Below are 20,583 nucleotides of genomic sequence, written 5' to 3' on the forward strand. Positions count from 1 at the left end.
TTATTAGTGCCACTAAAGAAATTAAAAGGATTTTGCACAAATGCGTAACCTGTTTTAAATGTAAGGCCAAGTGCAGTGAACAGCTAATGGGATCTCTTCCTGAACAAAGGGTACGTTCATCGAGGGTCTTTCAGAATGTTGGTATAGACTTCTGTGGTCCCTTCCAAATTAAACAGTCACGAATTAGAAAGTCTATAACGACAAAGGCATATATAGCATTGTTTGTTTGCTTTCTGTGAAGGCAATTCATATGGAGTTACTCTCTGATCTAACAACAGATACTGTTTTAGCTTCATTAAAAAGATTCATTTCTAGAAGGGGTAAACCATCCAAGACCTTTTGTGACAATGGTGCCACATTCAAGGGAGCAAACAATCAACTTCAAAAACTTCTAAACGACAACATTAAGTTAAACAACTTTTGCCTTGATGATAAAATTGAATTTTGCTTCATCCCAAGTTATTCTCCAGTATTTGGGGGTCTATGGGAGGCCGGGGTGAAGAGTGCTAAATATCATATAAAAAGGGTGATGGGAAATAATACTTTAACATATGAGGAGTTTAATACTTTGATTACTCAAGTTGAAGGAATATTAAATTCAAGGCCTCTTATGGCAATTAATAATGATTCCTCTGACTTAGAATATTTGACCCCAGGTCATTTTCTAATAGGTGCTCCTTTGACAACTTTCCCTGAAACTAATTTAACTGAGATTCCTGAAAACAGATTAAAATTTTGGAGGTTGTGTGTTCAAATGCAGCAGCATTTTTGGCAAAGGTGGTACCAAGATTATCTAACACAACTTCAAAACAGACCTAAATGGAGAAAATCGTTGCCAAATTTACAAGAAGGCATGCTTGTGCTTGTAAAGGAGGACAATGTTTCTTCTTTTGGGTGGCCTATAGCAAGGATTAATAAAGTTATCCCTGGTAAAGATGGAAAGGTAAGAGTGGTGGAAGTAAAAACTAAAAGGGGAACATACTTACGTTCTGAATAGTTACTTAACATAATCATAATCGATTTGGCTGAAAATTTGCCCACAAGTAGACAAAACATAGGACTTTAAGTGGTGAGAAGGATTTGAATTATATTGCAATACCAAAAAAGTTACATGCAATATTATAGTCAAAAATATAAGCGTCTACTGTAAGTACAATTTACTCGAAAATATCGACCTCACGACAAAAATTGTTAAAAAGAAATTGTAACAATTGTAAATACGATTTATTTGGAATAATTTCAGTTCCTACCATTTTTGTCGAAAAGTTAAAAATGGCGGAGATATTGAGCAAAACAGGTTCTCCTTTAAAATCAAGATGGCTGCTAATGTAACGGAGGAATTCATTCGTGAATTTAAATTTAGGCTACTATTTACTCCCCTAAAGATCAGAAAAAAAAAAAATTTTTTGCAGCTCGGCATTCAAGGTCAAATGCTATCCCGACTGGACTAATATATACTTTTGAGTCTGATATTACTGCATGTAACTTTTTTGGTATTGTAATATAATTCAAATCCTTCTAACCACTTAAAGTCCTATCTTTTGGCTATCCGTGGGCAAATTTACAGTAAAATCGATGATAATGTATTTTGGGAATGGAGGAAAATGCAAAAAACGGTATTTTAACGTTTTTTACACTATAAAATTTGATCAAAAACTTATTTTGATTCAAAATAACTTGTTATAATGCCATATAATGACATTTTTGAGTCCTTTCTATTAAAATATTGTTTTTTATCGATACTTTACGACAGAAAATGCAAATTTGTTTAAATAAACACCAAATCACTGTAAAATCGCATAAAATAACATTTTGAGAAAAAAAGAAGAAGATTTTTTGACCTTAAATATCTTATTTTTACGTCCCGAAGAAGCTATTTACCAATTTTCAGACAAATCGGAGATCCAAAATTTTTTGCCTGAGTGATTTGACATGGAATGTACCCTAAATTTGGAGGGCAACGATTTATAAAATACCACTGCCATAAGAAATGCTCTTCCAAATTACGTAAGTGTAAAAGGTCTAACATATTGTGCAACTCTAAATGCCATAATGATAATGCCTCAACATGTGAGAATAAACACTAATTTTTTTATTTTAATTACGACAATATAATAATAATTAACATTACAATTAAAAAATTACGTTTCATTAAACATAATCTAACAAATGACGACATTTTAATAGCTGATCGGGGTTTGACTAGTCAAACCCCGATTTCATAAAATTAAATTTCGACCTTTGCCTGACCAACGTAGTCTCTCCTAGGTTTGACTAGTCAAAGGCCGAAACTGTAATTTATTTCGGGCTTTGACTAAGACCGTCAGTCAGACCTGAGGATTGCCTAGTCAAACCTAGGAGTGCCTGAAATTCGGGCTTTGACTATAACATATACACAAATATCATCTGCATACTGTATTACTCTAATTTCGTAATCTAAGATGCTATGCAATTCTACTGTATTGGCAAATAGTAAATAAAATAAGTGAGAGCACAGGCCCTTGTGGTATCCCATCATAAATAACTCTAGACTACTAGACTATAGGAATACGTCTAATCATATTTTTATAGTCTCTGATATAAATTTTTCTGCTTTTAAATATTTCTAGTATACTAACAGCAACATTTCTGTTCACACTTATGGAACATATTATGACTACAGAGTCGTAAATATGCACCTTTGATACCTATAAAGAAACAAGCAACATAATCGTTCATTATAAATGGAATTTGAACGTCGGTTACTAATTGCACTACTGCATCTATTTTTCCACGTCCTCTCCTATATCCATATTGTGAGATTGGCAACAAGGAATAGTATTCTGTATACCACTCAATCCGTGTTTTTATCATTCTTTCTAGAGTTTTTGTGAAACTAGAAAGTAGGGAAATAGGACGATAAGAAGTGAGTAAATTTGGATCTTTTGAGGGCTTACACTGTACAGAGATCACTATTCCCTTCACCTGTTTGACAAAGTCGCATTTCAACCACCAATTATTATATAAGTCTAAAAGTAATATTTTAGCATTATGTGGTAAATTATTGATCATACTATATGTAAAGATATCTAGACACGGAGCTGTATTTTTTGAACTTTTTATTGCAATGTCTAATTATTCATAATGAGTAAATTGACCACTAATTATATTTCGTACTAAATCGAAGGAAACAACAGTTTTTTTTAAATTCAACTGTACTATTTTTTATAGCCTTTAAATTATGTCCAAATTTCAGAACCACTAGAGTGTTTATTTAATTTACCCAAAAACTCTTTCCAACTCTTACGCGTTTTTTAATTAAAAAGTAATTTGGCCTTAGCCTCTCTTTTTTATATTTTAAATAATTTTCAGAATTTGAAAGAATTTTATAATTATTTACAGCATTTTTTCTCAAGAGAACTATTTTTGAACATCCATCATCCCACCAGACTCGTTGTACTTTAGATGGAGTGCATGATTTTTTGATATGCATCGAAAGACTGTCAACAACAGCTGAAGACAAAATAGAAAATATTTTACTGTTATTTCTGTTATTCAAGTTATCAAATGAGTTTCTTAATTTCTGTTGGATTATGTATGAAAATAATGCCCAATCCGATTATATATAATTTCATTTAGTTTAAGAATTGATGGTAAAAACATTTGCAACCACATTCGTATTGTAATATAATTGGTAAATGATCTGAACCTAAAGGTGAGTTAATTACTCTCTAGTTTATTTTATCTACTACGTCTGTACATATAATTGTAAGATCAACAGCTGAGAGATTTTCATTTGGTTTGTAGATTCTAGCTGGAGTACCATTATTAATTACAACTAAATTTGCTGAATCTATAGCTTCAGTTAATTTTTTTCCTTGCTAGTCAGCTAGAACAGAATCCCAAAGGGTATAATGACAGTTAAAATCTTCAGCAAAGATGTTTCGACCCTTATCAAATTGATTAAAACGACAGTCCCAATCATGTTGGAAAAATTTTTGATCTGGGGATTTGTAGACTGAAAGTAGAGTCAAAGTTAAATCCGTTAATTTGATTGGACATACTTTAATATGATCACTAAAATTTGTATTCATACTCTGTTTAATATGGGAAAGCTCGTGTGTAATAAATAAAGCTGAACCACTGTAACTATATGGTCTATTTTTTTAATTAAATTATCCCTTAAAATTAAGAATCCTTTGTGAGTTTAACCATATTTCTGATATTGTGAAAATATCTGAGGGATATTTAGTATTGACATTATGGTCATTAGGGTTTGTTATAAGGGTAGAAACAATTGTTTCTATTTCCTCTTCGCTGACTTTCTGCGGATTTTTTTATAAAAGTTTTAAGAAAATTTGTTATTTTAAAAATAGTTTTTCTTTAAAAAGCATAAATTCATCCCTATAGGGATTCGAGATAATAGGCTTTGAAACTGGACTAGGAACATTACTTTTGGGGGTTGGTGCTTCTGGAAAAGAACAAGGAATTTTCCGTTTTTTTGTGTTAGATATTGGTTGAGATTTACTAATAGTCGAAACGTTTGGTTTTCTTATTATATTAAATTGGGGGGCTGAAGTACAGTAAACTCTCTATTAACGGACACCTCTCTTCGCCGGACACCTCCTCTATACGGACGATTTTTAAAACAAAAATTATTCGGCAATAAATTTACCTATACCTTTTAACTCCCTTAGACGGACACTCTCAACAACGGACGCGGACAATAAATAAGGTATTAATGCATGCGGACAGTAAATGAAAAAAACTAACGTATTTTAAAAATATTTTACAATATAAATGTGTACAATACATTTATTATTTCAAATCAATACGTCGTGTCCACGACGTGATACTTGATACTGTTCACGTTATCACCACTAAGTAATAAAACTTAATGTGTTTGTCCGTCACAAGCAGCTGCTGTAGATTTATTAGTGGTTTCTAAGTTGAAGGAAAAACTGCTCACTTTAATGAAAGTATACTTTCTGCGCGACATTTTTAACGCATATGAGACGGGATTACTTTTTTAGAGTTTAGAGCAGTACCCAAGAAAATTTATACCCTGAAAGGAGGAAACTGCACTGGAGGCAAGGCTTCTAAAGATTGGATCACAACTCTATTTTGCACCAATATGATGGGGTACAACGACAGGCCACTGGTAAGCGGAAAAATTAAAAGTTCTCGTTGGTTCAAGGGTTCACATGCAGAACAATTACCTATTAATGGTATAGCATTAAGAAGTTAGATGACAAATGACAAGATAAATCATGACAGATTGGCTAAATAAATTTGATAGGAGAATGCAGAGAGAATATCGAAAAGTTCTTTTGTTCATAGACAATGCAGCGTCTCATCCACAACTTGTGTTATGTAATGTTAAACTAATATTTCTATTTATATGTATATACATACATACACGCACTTATTTTTAAAAAGTTTAAGTGAACATATTTTTTTTCTCTTCAACGAACACCTCCTTTAAACGGACACTTTATGCGGAACGATTACTGTCCGTTCAAGGGAGAGTTCTCTGTAGTAGTTAGCTCGAAGAAGTTATTAAATTGGTATAACAGATCAAATCTGTTATTAGTAACTACTTTTGCGTAGCAGGGATTGCCTAATAATTTTTCTGCATCCTTAAATATAATATTATTTTTTGCCATTGCTTTCTTATTTCTTTGTTATTTTAAATAAACTGGACAATCTTTTGATGTAATTTAATATTGACGTCTGTTACAAAAAGTCCAAAAAATATCTTTAGTACAGATTTCATTAGCGTGTTCTTCTGTATATTTTTGACATCTAATTTTTCCACAATATTGGGACATTTTATGACCATATCGTAAATATTTAAGCATTGAACTACATGATACACATAAGGCTCAACTACGAAGTTACACATGTTTATTTTTACATTTTGTGAGGGAGTTTTACCTACAAAAGGTAAACTTATGACTTGCCTATCAATATATTCCACTTAACCATCATTGTTAACTTTTTTACGTTTTATTCTCTTGATTTAAGATACTTCCTTCACCAAAACGATGTTTTCTAATATTATCTTCTCAGAGAAAAACGTATCTAGCTGCCGAACTATTCCTTTTTTTGTGTAAAAAACTTTGGTATATAGGTACGCTATTAGATTATTTAATGTTGTTCTGAAGCTATTGCCTTGTAATTATTATTAATTAAGCTATTAGGTTATTTATTAGAACAATTTCAAGATTTATTAATGAGTTTGCAATACTGAATGTTTTAAAAATTACTATGACTCTGTTTTTGCCTATAGTTTGAATATCAATATATTTTTTAAATTAATTAATCTGTTGAAGATAATGTCTTATTCTAATAGGAAACAATCTACGCAAGTTTTTATCCTTGTGCTCCAAGTATGCTAAATATGGACAATTATCACAAATATTATATTATATTTATTATTAAAGCGTATGTATTATTATTTACGGAATTAGTATTAAAATTATACTAGAATTTAAGCTATCATTTACCTTTGGCGGCACTGCGTTTTATTATCAATTGTTAAATTCTACACTTGTATTAACAAATTAGATACTAATTAACTTTTTAAAAAGTACTTACACGAAAGAGTTAAGTCTAGACCACTTAACTTCTGTTTCAATATTATGACCTCCGTTTTCTTCCCGTTTTTACTTAGACTTCTTCAGATGCAAATACACTAATGGATGTTAGCGATCACATTTTCCATTAATTCTCTGTTTCTTGCAATGTGTATCAGAGATTGTATGTCGTTAATCCCTGTCCGTTGCCTTATGTATAGGACATGTCCCAGGACATTTTATTGCTTCCAATTCCGCCCTTGCCTTCAATTTTACCCTCGATTATAAGTTGAAGAAACTGGTATTTTTCGTTTCGCATGATGTGACCCAGATACGCCGTTTTCCTTTTCTTGATGGTTTCGAAAATTTGGCGTTCTTAGTCGATTCTCTTAAGGACATCTACATTTGTGAGTTTCACCGTCCATGATATATTTAGGATACAGCGATAAAGCCACATTTCGAAGGCTTCTAATCAGTTTATATCACTCGTTTTGAGTGTTCAGCCCTCTACGCCATATAGCAGCACCGGCCAAACGTAGCACTTAGTAGACCTTAGTCTCAGTTGAAGATCGAACTCTGAACAGGTCAGTACCTTCCTGAATTTTACGAAAGCTTATCGAGCTTGCTCAATGCAACATTTTACTTCCCTGTCCGATGCTCAGTCCTCAAAAAGCCACGTTCCCGCGTATTTAAATTTGCTCACTCTTTCAATGGATTTTACTTTGCCCGAATATTAATTTACCGGTATTTATAATAATTTCTTTGAAATAGCTTCATACTTGGGGTGCATTTTTTTTAAGTTTCTAATATTCATAACAATATTATCTTATTTTCTGAAAACCCTGTGATTACGATTTCTGTCGAGTAATTTTCACCTAAAATGTAATTAACTGTTAATATTACTTCTCTACTTTTAAGTTCTGCTATCTTTAAATGTTAAAAAAGATGTTATTCAATTCTATAACATACAAACCGGCAGTATCCGTATACTACTGTTATTTCTTACTCCCTTAGCGTTTTTCCATAGTTCTTTGTGTGGTACATATTTTTTCTCACCTTCTTAAAGTCACTTGTTTACTGTTATTAGAGAAATTGTGCTCTTTGCTCTATGATTGTTTAGTAATATAGTTCTATTCTTCATTTTATTTACAATAGTTATTTAAACCAGTATAAGAAGATAAAAAAATTCTAGCATCTTTTTTTTTATTTTCGATTACACAAAATTTACTGCCCTATTTTCTATACCTGAGTTCGGCACGCGTGGAAGCTTCTTTGTCAACCAATTATACTCCGTGTGCCTTAGAAGTGACGTAAAAAGCTCCGAACTATAACAGGAGTAGGTTATAAAAGTAAGATGTTTGGAATCCAGCAGGAATAAATGCTTATCACGTATATCAGCCTCGATAAACGGACGAGTATCTCCATATATATCCACAGCACCATAAAAAGTTCAGGTCAGTTTTTGCCAACACTTGTTTTCTTATCGGTCAGATATTCACCAGATGCTTTATATAAATATTATAACAGATACTTTAACAAAAATATTTATGGAAAACATACACAAATGTTTATCAGCATAAACTGAGTTGGCAAACTATTTATTTATCTATAAAAATTCTACTGTTCCTAGTTCTGATAATTATGGTAAAACTACAAGGAAAATCAAATTATTATTATAATCATTAATTTTTTTCGTTATACTATGTACCCCAAAAAACAAAGCATTTAAAAATCTAAAAGTTACTTGCCGCTATTTTTCAACTGGAATATATTGCGGAAAACAAAAGAAAAGGAGTACCATCTCGTAAGTATCGAAATTTTTACTGCGGTATTAATAATTAATTAATTAAATTAATAATTAATTAAAACAATTTTTGTTTTCATTCATTTCAATTTTATCGTTCATTTGGAAGAAGTTTATTATTTGATTTCATCTCAAAATGTTAGTTTTTTATTGCATCAATAGCTTCCAAAATTTGTGTATGTATAAGAAGACTACCTAGTAAATATGTGTAAGAACACTAGTCTCCGATATATGGCAAATGTAACTTTTTGGCTTTTCCCTAACTTTCTCTACTGAACGTTGTTCGCTTTAGAGAATACAGTTATATGTTGGAATATAATAGACAAAAGAGTTAAGTTATGGTTAATTTAATTATTTTATTGATTTATTTGATTTATTTTTGGTAATAGACTTATAAGTAAAGATATACCCATTTTTCTTAAAGGTTACAACACTAAAAGTGAACAGTATGTTCTGATAGGAGGATACTTTCTTAGTTGTAACTTTGTAAAGAAAGCAATATATTGTGCGTAAAAAGTAGTTTTTTGAATTGTAACCATATTTATAAAGTTATTTTGTTGTATTTACTTACTCACTTATTTACTTACTTACTTAAGCCGTCCTCTTGTACCTTACGGTGATGGGGTAAGTGGAGAAATCAAACGTCTTCATGCCTTTCGGTCAGTAGCTAGTCTTTTTGCTTCTCTGCACCCAATATTTCTTTTTACGCAAGCCTTTCCAATATTTGCGTTCCACGTTCTTGCTGGCCTGCCTCTTCGCCGTTTGTTGTCAGATGCCGCTTTCCATACCATCTTTACAGTTCTACCTTCACTCATTCTCGCCATATGTCCGAACTACGATAACTGTTTCGTTTCAAGTCTATCTAAAGTCCTTCCAACACCGCACCTTTCACGTATGTCTTCATTTCTTATACGATCACGTCTGGTCACCCCGGATACCGCACGTAAGTATCGCATTTCGCATGCTTGAATTTTACTATGGATGTTGTCGTTCGCTGTCCACGTTTCACTACCGTAGAGTAGCACCGGCTCGTATACAGTTTGAAATACTTTCATTTTTGTTTTCAGACTTACCTCTTTCTTCCTAATAAAACTTTAATTTAGTGCATAGCATAATTTTTTGCACTAATTACCCTGCTGTTTATTTCTGGTTCGATATTTCCTTGCCCATTCATTGTTGATCCTAGATACTTGAAGTCCTCTACTTGTGTAATGGTCTCATTATTCAGCTTTACATTTATTCTTTCTTGAGTTTTCGATATTACTAAAGCTTCTGTTTTTTAAGCGAAAATCCCAAATTTCTTAAAGGCTTCATTCCAAACATTCACATTCACTTGCAAGTCTTTTTCTGATTTTGCCACAATTACCAGGTCATCGGCATATATCAACTCTGACACGTAAACTTGTTGAAGTTTATACACCCCAACCCTAGTATTTTTTACCTTACCCCTGCATTATTTTGCAATTTCGTCCATTAGAGCGATGAATAACAAAGGACTCAGAACACCACCTTGCCTTACACCTGTCCTTGTGTAGAATTCTAGAGAGGAGCGATTGTTCGTTCTTACTTTATTACGTGTACATTTATATATACTCTTTATTGCTTGGATTAACTTCGGTTTCACATTTCTATGATTTAATATTTGCCAGATTTTGTTCCGTGGCGCGCGATTAAATGCATCCACAAAACAGGGAAACAACTTACTGTTATGCTCTAGAGCTTTTTCTGATAACTGTCTCACCGTGAATATGAGATCGGTTGTACCTCGGCCTGGCCTAAACCGCATTGGCTGTCATCCAGTGTAACGTCGATATTTTCCCTCAGCTTTTTCTCTAGTATTATTTCGTAGATTTTACTAGCAACTACCAACAATGATATTCCCCTGTAGTTAGAACACTTATGTTTATCACCTTTTTTGTGTAATGGTAGAATAGTTGCAAGAGTCCAATCTCTAGGTATTCATCCGGTACGCCAACAGCTCCTTATGATCTTCCATAGTAATTGTAATCCTTCTCCTTCCATATATTTAATTGGATCAGCCTTAACATTATCGTGTCCTGCAGCCTTGCCATTTTTTAATTTTATAATTGCTTCCCTGTATTCTTCGTATGTTATATCATCCTCTTGTTGTTTATTTAAATTGTACGCCTCCCTGTCATTCTCTATTTCGTTGTTGCCTCCCATTAATAATTCCATAAAATGTTCCCGCCATCTTTCGGTAATCTCTTCATTTTTTAATAATATGTTACCATCTTTGTCCTCTAAACCGGTTACTCTGTTTAATTTCTTTTGTCTTAGATTTTTTAGGGTCCTATAGAGCAACTTCGCATTACCCTTACTATCACTCTCCATTTTATTTCCAAATTCTTCCCATTGACGATTCTTAGCTTCTTTAACTTTATTTTTAACCAGTATTCTCTGTTCCTTATATTCTGGATAATTACTTTCACTTTTATTGCTTATATACTTTTTCCACAATTTTTTCTTCTTCAAAACTTACAATTTTATGTCATTATTCCACCAAGCTGTACCTTTCAGACATCTTCCTTTCGTTACACCACATACTTTACTCCCAGTTGCATATACCAGCTCTTTAAAAATATTCCATAATATTTCTATATCCTCCTCATTTTTCCAATTTGTTTTTCGTATTTCTTCATTTAATTTACGACAGTATTCTTTCCTAATATTTTCAGACTGAAGTTTGTATACTTTAATACTTGGTTGTTCGTAGCGATTTTCTTTTTTTAATATTAAATGTCTGTTCTTTCCTTGTCTTTATTTTAGCTTCAACGAGAAAATAATCCGAGCTGATCTCATAACCTCTTTTAACACGAACGTCCGCTATTTCATTTTTATATCTCTAGAGCTCGGAGGTAAACTGCACTATGTCATTTCGAGCAACTGTGTTTGGCGTGTGTTTGCAACAAAGTTTAGAGCACTTAGGATGTTAATAAAAATCTGATATATCCCATAATTAGTTGAAAGACAATATGACTATATTTTAATGATAATATATAACCCATTTGTATAATCCAACTGATAAAATAAGTGGATTAAAGAAACTTATTCAAAAACACCATGTCGACATAGTGTAGTTTACCTCCGAGGTCCAGATCTGTTCTGTACTAATACTAGGTCAATAACGGATTTTTGCTTAATTGAGATCCGTCACTTTCCCAGTCCGATGCATCAATGCCAAAATAACTATAGATTTTTTTCTTTATGTAAACGGGGGTAAACTTGACTAAGCATATGGGACAAAGCTGATAGGTCTGTGGTATATTCTTGAATCGTGGCTATAGGATGTGTTGATTCCGTGATATTCGTTAGGAGCATATTAAGTTGATCAAAGTTTAGAGGGAAAGGTAGAGGGTGATTTTCTATGAAGTTTTTAGCAGGGTCAAGTAAGAGAGAAGATGCGCATTCAGAAGTGTTTGCTGAACTAATTTTAGCTTTTTTAGATTTTGCTTGGACTTTAGGTGGTGGAAAAATGTTACATTCTTTTGAAGATGGATCTGCTTTAGGTGAAATAATTTCATCAAAGTTACGTTTTGGTTGATTAATTATGTGACTGTCCTTATTTGATGCATCTACTTTGTTCGGTATCTCCGGGACATTAGAAATAGACATTTGTTCACACTGAGAAGGGTTTGTATCATTGGGATCTTGCAAAGATATATTTGTTGTACTGGATACCGATGCTTCATTGTTTTGGTTGGGGATTAGTTGAGCTAGTGGTTCGGAGCACTGTAATGCAATGTGACCTGACTTCTTGCAGCTAAAGCAAACTAGACTGTCTTGAGAAATGAATATTCTATATAGCGTGTTGTCAAAACAAGAATAAATGACTCTGGTGGTCTTAGACTCTGAGGACTGATATAGATTTGACTTCGAAAACTAAGGATGAGATTGTACTCAGGCATAGAAGCACTAATTTTGAGGAATGTCATGGGGGAGACAGGAACTAGGCCGATTTTTTTTAACTCATTGATTAGCAAGCGTGAGTTATTTAAGGGCATACGTTGGAGAGCACAAGTCATTCCGCTGGTGTAACTAACTTTCTTGCTCTGAAAATTTCACCTTGTAATTCTATTTGACCATGATTATTCATAAAATCATCCGTTGCTCGAAAATACTGATAGGATATGCAATTAATAAAGCGAATTTAATTAATTGTATTTTGCTTGTAGTACTGCATTTTAATAATTAATTTTATTTACTACATACCTACAATGTTTAGGTTTTAATAACATAACCTGAATCTTACTTTTTCTTCTTATTATTTTTTTGGACTATGGACTTGACAATTATCCAGTAAACAGAACTAATATAATTGGCCAATATAATTAAAAGTGCTAAAAATGTTGCTCAGCTATGAAACCAGGTGTCGCTCTTCCGAACTTGCACGGTCTAAATACCATAATATTTATGTTTTAAAGTGACCTACTAAGTACATATAAAAATAAGAGTTTGACATTAATATTGATTGAAGACAAGTCCGGATAGTAATATTGGGTTTGTTTTTCCCTATATGTTGTTATTAAAATTATTCATATATACGATAATTTGCTTAAAAGGAATATAATCAAATTGATCCTCTTTTAGTAAAACGACTAGTTTATTTGCTTAATTAATTAAACAATTTTAATTATTGACCCAAAGGTATTTTAAAATAAAAGGCACGAAGTTGAGCATTTATTCTGTTTTTTATTCGGAGACTTTACTTTAGTTAAAATTCCTGCCTAGCAGTGGCGGGCACGATTTTTTTTAGAATTACACAATAATTAATATGTCTTTAAATTTTGTTTGAAAATGCTGTATGTGAATTTTTATTATTTGTTTTAAGACGGACATATAAAACAATTTTGATAAAAAACAGAAAGGTAGAAAGTAATAATAATTCTTCTGTATACTCTTCTTGAAGAAAAATATATACTTTTACATGCATTATAACTATGTATTAGAACACATCGACTTTAGTGGTTGAGAACTTTTAAAATACCAGAAATGCATTTTTTGATAACGGTAATAAAAAGAAGGCCTGCCAAGTTAGAGTTTAATTACTAGGGACGTTATCAGTTGTCAATGGAAAACTAACGCAGTTTATGCCAGTACAAAGTGGAGTCAGACAAGGTAACTCGTTAAGCTTACTGCTCTTTAAAATAATGGACGCAATAATAGAAGCAGTACGTAAAGGTCATGGTTACAAAATGGGGAACAAAGAACTCCAAATATTATGTTATGCACAAGCATAGGCGTAACCAGGGGGGGTTTTGGGGGTTGTAACCCCCCCCATTGGGATGTACTTTGAGCTCTATACGCTTAACACCATAGCCCTCAGAGACCTTCCAGTAGTTGTAACCCCCCTTTCAGGTAGTTGTAACCCCCCCCCTTAGGATCATCCTGGTTACGCCTATGTGCACAAGACGCCGCATTAATCGCCGAGACAGAAGACGATCTCCAAAGATTAACACAAATCTTCAATACAAAACAGCAAAGAAATACAATATGATAATATCAGCAGAAAAAACCAAATATATGACAACATCTAAATACCCACTACGATGTAAAATCGAAATTGATGGGAAAATAATAAAGCAGGAAGCAAGGTTTAGATATCTGGGAATAGATATAACCAGTTACGGAAATGTTGAAGAAGAAGTACGACAACAAAGCTTATAAGCAAGTAAAGCGGCGGGATCTGTTAATGACACAATCTGGAAGAACAAACACCTAAAACAAGACACAAAAGCAAGAATCTATAGCATTACACTATAATTACTATTTCTGCTAATTTTATTTTTGAAGTTATACTTCTTTACGCGCGTTGAGGGTGAATTTTTATATGTTGAAACCAGGCTCATACGCATCGGCCAGGCGCATACGCGCATTATAAATTTGTTCTGATTGGATGTTCAAATGACATGTCAAAAATTATCCAATATGGCAGCTGTAGCGCAGCTGTGGGCTGTGGTTTGGTTATGTCGTTGATTGATAAATATAGAGTGATTGTTATACTGCCTTTTTAAATAGTTTTCATATTATATTTTTGGACTTATTAACATGCTTGTTGCATGTCATTGTGGAAGCCCAAACTGTGTGAGTGCGATTTTCAATCGCAAAATTACTGATAAAAACCTATTGGCTCGTAGAGGTAGTGTAGAGATTCTCTACACTAGAGAACTGTGGATAAACATCAATCAACCGGGACGATTTTACGATCTCACTTATTCAAAACTAAAGACTCGGAGGATCCAGTACTTGGAGTCTTTTATTACTGTCAATGATTACAGGTAAGTGTTTTGAAAATAAGTTAAAACAAATTTTGTTCCTACATTTGAGCCACTTTACACATTGCAAGTAATTGCGAAATTTATAGCACAAGTTCTTGCAGCAAAAACTTCTGCAATCAGTTGCAACTTGCAACTAGATTTCTGCAATAAAATGATTACAGGGTACAAGTAATTACAGAAGCTGATATGAAATAGACAGAAACTTTGACCTAACCATAAATTTTAGGTTATGTTGTTTTTATAAATTAAATGTGATTTTTTGAGTAGACTTATCAGATATTAGATTAAAAATGTTAGATTGTTGAGAAAATTATAATATGTGTTATATATAACAATTGCAGAAAGAATTGCATGAACATGTTCTATTTAGCTGCAACTTCTTGCAGCAAGTAATTGCACCTTTTCTGTGACACGATGCAATTTCAATTGCTGCAAGAAATTGCGCAATTACTTGCATCGTGTAAAGTGGCTATCTCATACATTCACATAACAATATTTTACATAAATCTATTAATTTTAGACGAACCAGCTTATTTAGAGGACGAAAATCATCCTGATCAAGTTCCATCACAGGAAATGGTACGCAAGCCTCAAAAAATTGCGTAGGTAACATGATGTTGAAAGAACGAGGAGATTGGAAAAGAAAGAAGTAAATTGAGAGTGAGTAAAACCAATAAACACATTTATCTTATGCTTTTTCAAGTGGATATAACAACTAAAAAATAAATAATGAAGAATAATTTAATATTTTGATATTTTGTTAAAAAATATTCTCAGCTAAGTACAGTGCGTTGGTAACAGACTGTCTCCTTATATGCAATAAACCATTAGCTCATGTGATGCTCCAGCTACAATTTGCTTACTCCATATTTTATAACTTTTCCTCAGCTTTTCGCTTTCATGTATCACGTTGTTGTTAGCATTAATGGTTCTGATTTAAGTCGAGCTGCAATGCCACTTTTTTTGAATAGCGTAGTTAACCATATATTATCTGGTAAAGTATCAAAAATGTTTCTTACAAACTTGGTGTCAGTGTTCTGCTAACTGCAAATTATATTCATATTTACCAGTTTTATGTGGACTCATTTAACTTTTCACTATTGGTTGAGAATAGTCCGTCCGCTATAACTTTTCCCATGCGGTGCGATTCATTTTCAATCAAATTAACTCAAAACAGAAAGTGAAACGTATGCCGATGTGTGTAGTATATAGTATACAGTATACAAAATGTATATACACATCGACGTTCGTTTCAATTTATGTTTTGATTTAGTTTGATTGAAAATGATTCGTACCGTATGGGAAAAGTTATAGCGGACGGACTATATCTGCATAAGTATGCTCTACAAACTCTACATAAATCACTCTGTTTATAATGATCAGCTATTGCCCAAAAATTATTAAATGAATTAAGTCATTCTTTTTTTATATAATTTCGATTTACATTTAACGTTACATTTATCGTTACATCGAGGTCCCGATTCTCTCATTTACGTTAATTTTACAGTTTTTCTAGTGTATTCTTGGTCAGAGTTCCTCAGTTTCTTCAAAATATTAATTTTGAAAACACTTGGATCTCTTTGTCTCTCCTTTCCAAGATTTTTCTTCTTTGGGAATTTTTACTTAGCAGACGTATCTAATAATAAACTAATGCCTTTGATGCAGGAAGGGGTTTTCGCTGTTGATGCTTCTTGAACATGTAATCCACTGTGAACATCAGATATAACAGTGGAAGTTAGTTCACTCGTAAATTATATAGATGTTACAATGTGTTTATAAAAATATTCATCAATAATAGAAATTTATAGTATTGTAACATTGGTTACAAAGCTTTTCCACTGAGTGATTCAAAATTTGCATTTACAATGAGGTTATTTTATTAAAAAACTTTATATTAAGGTACATAAGATAGGATAAAAGTTTTTAGATCAAAATGAAAGTTGTCCTTTGTAGATATCATTTAAGCAATAGTTGAAAAACATTATAAGTGGAGTTACAATGTTATTCATATCAGTTGTAGTTGTGATCTAAAATTTAAATTGGATTAATTTTTTTTGTAGGCTATACAGATAAATCTAAAAGTAAACATAGAGGACAATGATGCATTAGAGACTGGCATATCATCTCATACGGACAACACCGCAGGAGAGTTTTTTTATATTTGAACAATTCAGCTTCGCTTCAAAGAAAGTTGGATGCATTGGAAAAAAAATTTAAGCTCACCGTTTGGACTTACGGAAGATATTGAAAATGCTATAAAGTAGGGATATTATACCGGATTTGTATATACTTTTGTAAATAATACAGGCTGTAACAAAAATACAGGTCATAAATTAAACCACATATTCTGGGACCAAAAATAGTTCGATTGAACCTAACTTACCTTAGTACAAATAGGCACACAAAAAAAGTTACAGCCCTTTGAAGTTACAAAATGAAAATCGATTTTTTCCGATATATCGAAAACTATTAGAGATTTTTTAATGAAAAGTGACATGTGGCATTGTTATGGTAGGTACATCTTTAAAAGAAATTATAGTGAAATTTGTGCACCCCATAAAAATATTATGGGGGTTTTGTTCCCTTAAACCCCCCAAACTTTTATGTATGTTCCAATTAAATTCTTATTGTGGTGCCATTAGTTAAACACAATGTTTTTAAAAGTTTTTTGCCTCTTAGTAATTTTTCGATAAATCATTTTCAATCGAGATGCGGCTTCTTTTTTAATATGTTTACGTAAAAATTTTATGGGGGTTTTGTGCCTTTAAACCTCCCAAATGTTTGTGTACGTTACAACTAAACTATTATTGCGGTTACATTAGTTAAACAGAGTGTTTTTGAAACTTTTTGCCTCTTAGTATTTTTCCGATAAGGCATCTTTTATCGAGATGTGGCTTCTTTTCTAATACGGTTCAAAATATACCTCAAACTGTAATTATTTATAAATAATTTTTCGTATTATTACCAGTACGTAACAGTATACAAATATATGGTGGATTTGACAAATATTCAAAATATCTCGACAAAAACTAGCTTTTCGAAAAAGTACTAAGAGGCAAAAAAGTTTTAGAAATATTGTTATTAACTAATGGTGCCACAATGATAATTTAATTGGAACGTACAGAAAAGTTTGGGGGGGTTTAAGGGAACAAAACCCCCATAAAATTTTTATGGTGTGCACAAATTTCACTATAATTTTATTTTAAGATATTCCTGTCATAAGGATGCCACATATCCGTTTTCAATAAGAAACCACAAACAATTTTCGATATATTGGAAAAAATCCATTTTTATTTTGTAACTTCAAAGGGCTGTAACTATTTTTATGTGAACATTTGTACTAAGGTAAGTTAGGTTCAGTCGAACTATTTTTGGTCGCAGAATATGTGATTTAATTTATGACCTGTATTTTTGTTACACCCTGTATATTGTATGATATTTTAAAAGAAAATAATGAGTACCACCAGTGTTACTACAAATGTCTAGTGAATTTAGTAAGTAATTTTGCCAATTTTGTAAAATTGACAAGAAAATAATTACTAAATAGTTAGTAATTTTGCCAATTTTCACAAAATTGGCCAAAAACAAAAAAAATATCTACTAAAAACACTAGCCAGTTGTGTCGTGAGTTTAGCGAACCGACTATAACTCTTGTTAAATTAAGGTTGAGTTTACACTTTTGACTTGCCTACAGATTTAAAAATATTTTTGTCATAATATACAGTATGTCCCTGTAAGTTGGAACCATAATATGGAAATTTATTATTCATTTTACGAAAAATAGTTGTTCTACATAAAAGGTTCTGCAATATCTAGAATCTCTGATTCAACCATCAGATAGTAAATTTTTATGGGTATTACACAGGGTATGTCAAAAAAATATGAATGTCACTCAAGAGAAAAGTAGCTTTATTTTTACAATATTGAACATTGTTATTATGAACAGTTAATTGGAAATAGAACTATATTCTAATATGGAATTACATCCTTCTAATTGAAAAAGAAATTAAAAATTTTTCTCAACATATATAATCAACATTATTTTCTGTTATTTCAATTATGATAACTTTTGTTATTAATTTTACGAAAGAAAAGTTATAGAAAGTTCTGAATGATCTAAACCCTAGAATATAACCATCTTATAGCAAATATTACCGATTTTGTATGAGGTATATAAAAAAACTGTTTTTTATGACGACAAAGAAGTATAACTTCTTACGTGCGTACACAAGTACACACACTCTTTTTTTATTTTCTTAATTTTTAATTATTCTTTCTTAAAATCGAAACGACGTTAGTCATTCACAATTCACATGTAAATAAAAACGGAATGTATCCTTCACCATCTGTTTTTCGTTTGTGCGGTGTAACAAACTGCACCCTCATAAATTAAGTACTATATCAGACAATTGTGTCAACAACTCACTAATGCATTCAAGGGCGTTTTCTTAAAACTGCAAAAGTATACGCCAGACCTAAATGATTTATTGTCATCTGGTCAGAGCGAAGAAACATAAACAGATTATCGTTGTGGTTTTCTTTTTTAGTCACGACACAGCTGGTGAACGATCCACACACCAATCGTTCGGCCCTTTTCCGAAACCAAGCGCAATACCTTTTGTTACCAAAATAAATAAAATATTTACCGTTCGTTTTGTTACATTCATTTCAATCAATTCCGTCAACATCACCACCGGAATATTGGTGACCCCGCGAAAATTTAAAAAGTTAGTGTTAATAATATACTTTTGCCGGTTTTAAATACAGTGAACATCGAAAATGGCGGACGGTAATACCAGTGCTTCAGTGATCGGATTTCAGTTAAAATCCCACCGTTCTGGCCCAAGTATCCTGAAATTTGGTTCCTGCAAGTGGAAAATCAATTTACACTGGCAAACATAACCAGTGACGCCACAAAATTCAACTACATAGTTGCCAATTTAGACACAGCTTACATATTAGAAGTTAGGGACATTATTGTTTCACCAACAGCCAACAGAGAGGTATGTAACATTAAAGTCAAAGTTAATTAAGAGACTTAGTGCATCACAGCAACAAAAAATTAAAAGACTACTTGAGCATGAAGAACTGGGCGATCGAAGACCTTCCCAGTTCTTACGACATTTACAGTCTTTAGCAGGCATAACGGTACCAGACAATATTGTAAGGTCTCTGTGGTTAGGTAGACTGCCACCGTCTACACAAGCTATTCTAGCTACTCAAGCTAAAGCTAGTTTGGGCGCAGTTGCCGAGCTAACTAACACAATATCTGAAGCTATAGCTCCTAGGGCCCAAATTTCAGAAGCTTCTAACGCTCTTGAAAGCACCATTGATAAATTGACAGCCGATTTAGCTGACATGAAAATCCACTTGTCGCAGGCTCAAACACAAACAAGCACATACCGTCGCAACCGCAGCAACTCAAGACGCAGACCATATCTTAGAGACCGTAGCTACAGTAGGGAACATAATAGTGACATATTATGTTGATATCACTACCGTTTTGGTGACCAGGCTCAAAAGTGCTCTCCTCCGTGCAAGCATCAGGGAAACATCGCGGGTAGTCGGTGAGTGCGGCATCCGATCCAAGCCCAAAGTCTCGCCGCCTTTACGTAACAGACTATGATACTAAAAAACAATTTTTAATCGACACCGGTGCCGGTCTGTGCGTTTTCCCGCGGAAATATGTACGGTTTCAAAGCCTATCATTGGAGCTGATTTTATTTTCTTTCCCATTTCGCTCTCCTAGTGGACATTGCTAACCATTGCTTAGTAGACAGTACGACAACCCTTCGAACAAAGGGACTGGTTAAAGAGTGTTCCGACGGCAGCGTAAAGAATATCGCGGAAGTGTCGCGTTACCATGAACTGCTGCTACGATTTCCGGAAATCACGCGACCCGCCGGTATCGTAAAAGACATTCAGC

At 32.9% G+C, this 20,583-nt stretch overlaps 1 protein-coding gene across 1 annotated transcript; it reads left to right on the forward strand.

Annotated features, from left to right (window-relative positions):
- Window positions 1-18,135: 18,135 nt before the first annotated feature.
- Window positions 18,136-20,147, forward strand: LOC126893057 (uncharacterized). The gene is made up of 3 exons (XM_050662997.1): window positions 18,136-18,151; window positions 19,479-19,660; window positions 19,710-20,147. Exons 1-3 carry the CDS (start codon window positions 18,136-18,138, stop codon window positions 20,145-20,147), a joined length of 636 nt encoding a protein of 211 aa, XP_050518954.1.
- Window positions 20,148-20,583: the final 436 nt, after the last annotated feature.

This window comes from Diabrotica virgifera, chromosome 10, assembly GCF_917563875.1.
Source record: "Diabrotica virgifera virgifera chromosome 10, PGI_DIABVI_V3a".
NCBI lineage: Eukaryota > Metazoa > Arthropoda > Insecta > Coleoptera > Chrysomelidae > Diabrotica > Diabrotica virgifera.

Coding starts and splice junctions, on each gene's coding strand:
- LOC126893057 (XM_050662997.1), top strand. Junction 19,661..19,709: donor CACCAACAGCCAACAGAGAG/GTATGTAACATT, acceptor AGTGCATCACAG/CAACAAAAAATTAAAAGACT.